This window comes from Falco naumanni, chromosome W (genome assembly GCF_017639655.2).
Source record: "Falco naumanni isolate bFalNau1 chromosome W, bFalNau1.pat, whole genome shotgun sequence".
NCBI classification, from domain to species: Eukaryota; Metazoa; Chordata; class Aves; order Falconiformes; family Falconidae; genus Falco; species Falco naumanni.
This window is the reverse complement of record NC_054079.1, coordinates 25,827,933-25,837,035: the sequence shown is the minus strand read 5'-3', so window position 1 is coordinate 25,837,035 and position 9,103 is coordinate 25,827,933. Positions and strand designations below refer to the sequence as shown.

Below are 9,103 nucleotides of genomic sequence, written 5' to 3'. Positions count from 1 at the left end.
CTTCCTCAATGAGCATGCAGTTAGCCAATAAGATTGCGTAACCATTATGCAGATTACCATCCAGTCAGTGTTAGAGGGTTGGAAGCTAAAAAAATAATATTCATGAAATCATGTATAAATCTGTTTGTGGAAACAACCAAGGTGTGCTAGTTCACCTAGCACAACTTTGGGCAACTTTGTATTAAAAGCAATATCTCATGTTTTTATACTTTTTCTTTGACTTAGCACACTGGGTAACGAACTCACTTTTGAAACGCGAACTGTAGATGCAGAACACGGAATAATGGAGGGAGGAAAGGGGCAGGCGAGTGATACCTGCGACAGTCCTCTAAGAGCAGCTCTCGCGCGCGCCTAGGCCTCAGGGAGGGAGAACTACAGGTCCCAAGAGCCTTTGCACAGCCCGCGCATGCGCATATGAGGATTCGCGCCTCAAGCTTGGTGGCAGCTTCCACGGCAGTAAGCGCGGTATTCTACGGATGGGGGAAGGGTATGTAGTTATGGGCCAGACTACAACTCCCAGTAGCCTCTGAAACGTCTTGCGCGTGCGCACGGGTCCGGCCGCAGTCCACCGTAGTCGCCGGTGGGGGGGGGGGGAAGGGAGCGAGCGCAGCGGGGAGGAGTGGGAGAGAGTTGAGAGTTCAGCCGCCATTATCACTGTCAGTTTGGACTCATGATTCCTATATGCCCGGTAGTTTCGTTCACTTATGGTAAGTAACGGCGCTCGGTGTTTATGTGTGTTTGTGCGCGTGGGGGGGGGGGGCGGCGGTGCGGAGGAGGGGATGCGGCCTGCGCGTGGAGCGGATGAACGGGGGTCCTGAGGCGCCATATCTGACCTGGCGCTCGCGCGCTTTCTGTCTCTTGTCTGTCTGTTGTTGTTTCCACCACCACCACCACCCCCCCCCGTCGGGTCTCCTGTCATGGCCCCGACCACCGCCGCTGCCGCCGCCTCTTGGTTATCGTCGCCACAGTGCCCAGCCGGCTGGGAGAAGATGCCAAAATGGCCACCGGCAACTACTTTGGTTTCACCCATAGTGGGGCTGCTGCCCAGTATAGGTAAACACCGCGACCCCTCCCGCCCCTCCTCTCCCTCTGTCTGGGCCCGGAACCACCCCTCCCCTCGTCGCCTTCGGCCCCGCGTCCCTGACCGGGATCTCCCCGCCCCCTCGGGGTGAATGCTCGGGACTGCTCCCACCCCCCGCCCCGTGTGTGGGGTCTCTCCTGCGCCCCGCTCCTCCGGAGTGGTTGTGCTTGGGACCCTTCTGCTGGTCTGCCCTGCCCGCGGGTATGTTTCCTTATCTTCTTGGTAAGGGCCTCCCTGTATCCCTAGTGGTGGGCAGGTGGAGCCGGGCACTACGGAGGAGAATCAGCGGCAGCATCAGGTCCCAAGGCCCTTAAATTAAAATGGCCACTTGCAGTCAACAACACCAGCGAATTACTATCTGCTGCTCCTGGGCCCTTCTCCTTCAGCGAAGATAGGGCTTGCTCCCCAAGTCTTTACCCCCTCTGCGTCAGCGTGGGAGAATGGAATTTTTTAACATAGGTTAAAATTACACCAACCCGACTTACGGGAGACTGGATGGATAAGGGAAGAGCTGAAGCACCAGAAAACACAGGCGACTGTCTCATTCCGCTGAAGCAATGTTATAAGTAATGTGTCTCAGAAAGTAGAGAAGGCGCTTTCAGGGCCACACACCTTTTAAAAAGATTTCCTACTTGGATATCTAAGACCAGGAGCAAGTCTTATAGTGGAGCTCAGGGACTTGTAACTGTACATCTTGTATAGACATACTGCCTTAAACCTTTGTATCTTTGTACTCTTTGTGCATCCAAATTGTGTATCAGTGTGTTTAAAAAGTAATTGGTAGCATCTGTTATCTCACTTTTTCTGAAATCAAATTATTAATTTGGCAAAACCCAGATACAGTCAGGGAACATCTTCACATTTTTGGGTTTTATTGGAGTAGCACCTTGAAGTCCACATTTTAATCTAAATTATTTGTTTCATAAATCTGTAATAAAGACTTTCCTTGACTCCTAAGTCTTGGTTAATGGGAAAAACAGAAGAATAAAGAAAATATCTGAGGGGTTATTAACAAATGAATGCAGATGTGTGCTACTGTTAACTAGCTAATAAAAAAATGCATACCTGACAGTTTCAGGAATATACAGTTTCATGGGGGTCTTGGAATGACTCCCAATCTATTCTTTCTATCTGTTCTTTCCTGGAAATGGACATAAAGTACATAAATTTTCATTTACTCTAATGTATAACAGTTAAAGGAGAGAATTAAACTTCACCTGTCATCTTGTTCTTTTAAGATTAGGTGCTCACAGTATGTTTATGTTTTACTTGACAGTTATAGTGAAATTTGAAACTGGTTCATCATGGGGTATGAAGGAGTTTCTAAATAGCATAGAGGATTTTTTTTTTTTTAAGTAAATAGTCTTTAAGTGAAAAATAAACTGAGATCTGTACATCTGCAATTTTGAAGTGGAGACTAATTTTTAAAAATTATTCCTTTTATTGTGGAACTGAGGTGATCTATAGGCTTAAGAAACTGAACAACTCATTTGAAATTTCCTTTTGAATTGCAATATAAAAATGTATAATTGGAATAAATTTCAAGTTCAAAACTGTTTCAGTAGTTAATCCTAAATGTGTTCTTGAGAAAATGGAAAAACAGATTGAAAGGCACTTTTTTTCCTTTGTTGTCATAAGCGCAAGATACTATTCTATTTGCGTATCAGTAAAAGACTGCATCCTGTAAATGGTTTGTATATTTGCTGCATCTGAAAGTGAAGCGGCAAAGTAATTGGTGTCGAAGCACTCCTTTCACAAGAATTAATTTAATAAGTTGAGCAGAAAACACAGGAGTCTCTTAAAATGTCCTAAAAGGGAGCTTACCTTCATGAAGCAGATTTGGCAGGTCCTTAGTAGCTTGTTTACGGAGCGCTACAAAATGTATATTCCACTCCAGTATATTTGCAAAAGAGATGGTGGTGGCAGGGTATATATAATAAAAGATTTATTATTGCAACAAGTCCTCTAAGATTGTTACCAGTATTCAAAGTAACAGTTCATAGAACAAAAAAAAATCCTATGTCGTTAGAAACTAGGATAATAGAGAATACAAATGGATGTTTATCTGCATAGTTAATATGTGAGTGAGTCTCATAAATCTACAACAACAACAAAAAATTATGGCCACAGGACTAATCCATGGATTTTAAAAAAGTTACTCAAAATAGCAAGTTGTTTTAGGAGGGCAAATCAGACACTTGAAACTGAAGACCTTAGGTTTTTGATGTATGCCATTTAGAAGTCCTAGTGCTGTAGTTTTTATAGCAAGTAACAGAAACTTTCATAATAAAAAACATTAGTCAAAATTTTTTTGGTTCTCTCTTGACAAAATGGCTGTTAAAAATTCTGATGCACTGGGAGGACTTTAGGCTCCAACTGTAAAGGAATCTGTCAGTACTCCCTAATGATAACACATAGAATGCTGTCAATTTCAGCACTTCAGCTAAGTGCAAAAAATCTGTGCACTTCTTTTTAGGATATAAGCCTTTCTTGGAATATCTCAAAGTATGAAACTGTTAAATCTTTAGCTGGAGTCATGCAGAAATAAAACCCCAAAACAACTTTGCATCAGAAAGAAGAGAGTCTAGTTTCTGATAGATAATTTCAAAGGAGAAAAATCTGCTATACTACCTAAATATTTGAAAGGTGCTTGTAGTAAAGGTTTCCTGTATTTAAATCTAGACTTGTAGACCAGTATAAACCCTGTTGGAATTCCAGTTTCTCAAAATGACAGTATTCTAATTTGCATTAGTAGTAGTGAAGGGGACAATGTATTAGAACTATTGGGTTCAAGGAAATAGCTTCTTAAAATCAACAATTGAAAAGATGATGCTATTATTGGCATAGAATCACTGTGTCTTCCTGTGATTCTAGTTTTATGTGTGGCTATGGTGGATAATTTAATACTCCCTCATCCTTCACATGAAGGATAAATTAAAATTTGGTCCAAGTAGTGTAGTTTTTTATACTAAATACTGATATTTGAAGCAGTTAGAAAGGCCAGAGTTGGTAGCTGCTCAGATGTTAGATCTTGAATTAATAAGTAGTGTGTGCAGGAGTTGATAATGTATTTACTGTTGTAACAGCATAAGCAGTATAGTTCCCTGAATTGACCAGATAAGAAGGGGAATAGATGTCTGTTTTTATTGGTTCATAAATATTAGTTTCATAAAATACACCTAAAATCTTAACTTGTTTCATATTTAATCAAAGGTAGCAAGAGTTAAGTGCTGTTTAAACCCGTAAATAATGGATTAGAAGCATTCTTGTTCCTTTCAGTGTTGTCACTGCATAAAATTTCCTGCTGCTCCCACTCATTCAAAATTCTTTGTGCACTACCTGGTAATAACATCATGACTTAATGAGAGAAGCATTAAATTATGCAAATAACGATACAGGAAATTTCTCTGAATGTTGCAATACTTTTGTACTTTCTGCTAGTGGTGGTATTGGGTCCTAAGGTTATAAACCTGTGTGCAATGCAAACCTCATGTTACTTAGTTAACTGTATTAGTCGATCTATTTAGGAGCCTGAAATAAATGTGGAATTTGGTGTTACTAGTCTTCTAACGTGTGTGTGCGCATGTGCGCTCTGTAGGGCACCTGAACCACTGTGCGTGTATTCAGTTTGAAATGAGCAACTTAATATAGGCTTGTCCTTTATGTGTAAAAAATATTAGCATTCTTGATTCAGTGCTGGGAGAAGAGGCATAGTTATGCTTTTATTTTAAAGTTGGGCTGACTGAAATGTGGGGATGCTGATGGAGAGATGGGGATGTTGAGAAATGTTTGGATGGAGAAGTGTGTGCAAATGTGGGTGGTCTTAATTAACCTTGTGTTAAGGTTTTGGTTTCTGTTAAGAAGATAAAGAATCTTTGAGTGTCTTGAGTTTCATCTTAGTGATGTTCACATTGTGTCCCCTGCTCTAATGAGGTAGGTCACAGACAGGAGATTCTTGGGTAGTTAGGAGTGATTTGTTAACTTTGAATTGCTATCAAATAGCATGAATATTACTGAGGTGAGCCTTCACAGATAAAGGCAATTGTAGTAGTTAGGGTCCAGAGCCAATCACAGTGCCTGTGAGTTCTAGGCAGCCATATGGAAGTGAATTCTTGCAACTATAGCTAGTTAGGCATTCAAGTACAATGCACAATTTTATGGGATATTTGAGGACTGGTGCAGAACAGCAAAGGAAGGTGAAGTGCTGTGGATGGATAAGTTGGCTATTGAGAATTGTTTGGGGTTGGAGTGTTTTTCACATTTGCTAGTACTTGTAATTAACTTCTGTCTTCTGTGTCTGCCCCAGTTACCTCTTCTTCAACTAGATACTGGTTACAAAAGTATTCAGTCTTTCAGAGATGTTAAGGCTATAATCCACACAGGCCTACTAGCCCAAGCTTAAAGTATTACTAAAACATAATTTGGACTTGTACTGGTGGACAACAGGAAGATAGGGACAATAATAGTGAGTAGGACTTCAGGCTTATTCTGAACTGAAAATGTGCCACTAGACTTAAACTTAAGAAAAACATTTATTCATCTTACGGTATTGTGTTATATACACCCCATTTTAAAATGCATGGGGGAATGAAAGTAATTATGGTTTTATCATAGGATGGATGTACATATATCATAGTATAAAAGTTCCAAATGCTTTATTTCTGTGAATTTTATGAAAATTATGATCTCTTGAGTTGCATCCCATCTTAAAGGATATGCATTTTTAGCAAAAGGGACTTCACTGAATAGGGTTGAGCTGCATGATGCTGATTCTCCTTTGTTCCAATCTATGTTAAAGTGCTGTCTTAAACATGCTAGTCTAGCTTATTTAATGCATGCAAGAAGCCTCTATTAAGTTACTGCTGTTGATAAAAAAGATTTTCATAGGCTTATTTTCAAGTCGGTGAGGTCCCGCTTTCAAAGGAGATATGCCAACATTACAAAGGTAACAAGGGGCTCAGGGTTTGTTAACATGGGCTGTATGCCAGTATTGCAGTTGACTAATGGTGGGGAGAAAAAGTACCTCACTGTCATGGTTTAACCCCAGTCAGCAACTAAGGACCACGCAGCTGCTCGCTTGCCCAGGGAACTTTTGGAATCTCCCTCCTTGGAGATATTCAAAAGCTGTCTGGACATGGTCCTGGGCAACTGGCTCTAGGTGGCCCTGCTTAGGCAGGTGGGTTGGACCAGATGATCTCCAGAGGTCCCTTTCAACCTCAGCCATTATTTGATTTCTGTGATTTTGACAGGGAAAATGTTAGTAGTTGGTACTTTTTCCTGCCGATGTAACATCTCGAGCTCAGTTCTTTTTGTCTCGTGTTATCATTGTGAACAAAGCTGTTAACATTGATTTTATTCAAGTCTGGTTTTGGTAATGAAGGAAGTATTATAAGCATTGAGCTGTCCATTGTGTGCAACTGAGTAAAGAGAGGTAGATACAGAGCATATATTGCATCACTGTTACAGGCATTTGCAGTTATGTTGTGATGTACAGTGAGGAAAACATTGCAGATTTGATTGGATATCAATCAGGTAGTGAGACTAAATGTGAAGGTGAACAAAGCAGTAAGGGTGTATTGAAAACATGAGGATATTTGTCTTTGAGGTGAGTTATTGATAGTATATGGTTTAGCTATCCATTAGAAATCGGTATTTTTTGGTTTTAATTGAATGATGCAAAGATGTTACTAGAAACAAGGAAGAGGAAGGAAAACTCAAAATTACTAGAGATAAATGTCTTTTTAGGCTATGTGTAGTTAAACCATAGAATATGTTACCAGGAACTGTTAAAATTTAACAGAATTCAAGAGGACTGCACATGTGCATGCCTTCGGGTTTAGTGAATTGTATTATAAACAATGTTCTGTTCACAGGGTACTATAATAGGAAACAATAATTTTCATTAAAGTTCTAAAAATATAAATTCAGTCTTCAAAGTTTTTATGCCTTTATTGAGTGACAGGCTATAGAAAAATCATAAGTCTTCTAAAATGCAACTTACCGTAGTGCAATATTTTCATTTAATCATTTTAGGCTGTTTATTGTCAAGTGTGGTTTAGGAGAAAAAAGCTCATTTGATTTTTTTTTTTTTTTTAATTATTATTTTGTTTTTACTTTGCCCAGGTTCCATTAACACACCTGAAACTTCATCTGACCAGTTACTCAGTAGTGTCTCTTTCTAGGTTAGAAACTGAGGAAGCAGCAGTTTGTAGTGCTTCTTTCAGTTTTTGGAGAGTTAGGTCATACTTGTTTCAGTCTTCATATCCTTGAAAGAAAAACTGCAGAATTGTATGTTTTGCTATTCTGACTAATAGAGTAGTCTATGAAACTTTGAGAAGTCTAGCAGTTAGGTCTCAACAAATATAGTTTCCTTAATGCTGAAACGTTTGAATATTCCTAAAAGTTACAATTAGAGAAATAAACTTTGTGGGGGGGGGGGTGTTCGTTTGTTGTTTTTTTTTTTAGTTCAAGATATTTGTATTTTAAAAATTATTTTTAAGAGTAGCTTAAGTGTTATGCTAAGTTAGCCTGAAAATCACTTCTGCATTTTGCATGCAAAAAACCTGCAAGAAATATGTTTTAGAAGTTGTCATTTCTGAGGCAGCTGGTAATTTGGGTAGAGACAAAATTGGTTTTAGTCCTGATTGTAACTCTATATCAAAATAGCACTCTTCAGAAAACTAACAAAAAAATAAAATAAATGTCCTTTACCTCTAGGAAGAGAATTTTCAGTGTTCATCACCCTAAACAGAGCTGAAATAGTAGTAGTGTTAATGTGTGTGGTGATTGTTAGTACAGAGATATGCTGGAGATCAGCATTTTTGTATTCCTTTGGCTTATGTGCACATTAATTACAATTAATTTTTGTTTTTAAATTAAATCAGTCAGTGTGATGAAAAGCAAGGCTTATAGGGAATCTTCTGTGTGCTTTCCTCTATATATACCTTTTATGTTCTATATATCTTATATGGAAATAGACTGTGTTTTTCTGAAGTGTATTCCTCTGACAATAGTTGCTAGATACCTTAAGTTTCTTAATGCACGACTGCACAGATATCCTAATGTGAAAAATAAAATATATTATAATTTTAAGTCACCTGAAGTTATTACCTGACAAAATAGATAGCATTATATGAAAGTGTTGCATTTTCTTGATTATTGTTATGTGCAATAAAGAAAGCTTTCTACCGTTTTTTTGGGTTTGTTTTTTTTTTTGTTTACAAAAATACCTCAACACTTTTTTACTAGAAAAGGCCAGTAGCTGGAAATGAAAAAGGACAAAAGCAAAGTGTTCTCCAGAAGATAATTTAGTATTTGTTTCTCAAATTCAAATACTCTTAATTCTTTGTCAGTCTTGGGCTGATAAATCCCAGGAAATCCAGACCCTCTATCAGTGTCACTATATTAAAGTAACAAGTAAGGATTCTGCTATTTTAGATCTAATAATAATACAGGTTCTCACCTAAAGCTTTTTTTTGTGGTGTGTGAATGAATGTTGCTCATTTGCAGACCTATATAAAATAGCTAAATTAGGCAAACCTGTATGGTTTTGGAACTGGAGAACAATGTTTTGTGAAGTGGACACCAATACTTCGTTAATTCCTATTGATCGGCACTTTCTGCCTTCTAGCCAGCTTCTGACTTAAAATCATTTTAGGTGTACTGCCATCTTTTTTTCACTCTGGGAAGCTCATATTTCTTTTTTCCTGTATAACAAACACTGCTACAGTTTCCTTGTTGAAGATCTTTGTGCAGTTCAAAAAAGATTTTTTTTAATTGCTTCTTGAATATTTGGGGTTTTGAAAAGGGGAACAAAAATTACTAACAGAAATATGAAATAATCTAGTTATTTTAATAACTAATGTGGAGTAGTGATGGCTAACACATTCTTTTTCAGAGCTTGTTCTCAGGGTGTGGACTTTTTGTTGCTGATGCTTTAATACAACTTAACCAAATGTAAGTATTCCAGGCTGGACTTTTCCAAGCTAAATATCTACCTAGACTTATACTTTTTAAAAAGCT

At 38.5% G+C, this 9,103-nt stretch overlaps 1 protein-coding gene across 1 annotated transcript in view; it reads left to right on the top strand.

Moving 5' to 3' along the window:
* The first annotated feature begins 568 nt into the window (after positions 1–568).
* Positions 569–9,103, top strand: part of LOC121080513 (zinc finger RNA-binding protein-like) — a 29,115-nt gene continuing 20,580 nt past the window's right edge. Inside the window, 2 exon segments of the mRNA XM_040578573.1 lie at positions 569–707; positions 969–1,053. Of these exon segments, the coding sequence (XP_040434507.1) occupies positions 671–707; positions 969–1,053 (122 nt within the window). The 5' untranslated portion in view covers positions 569–670.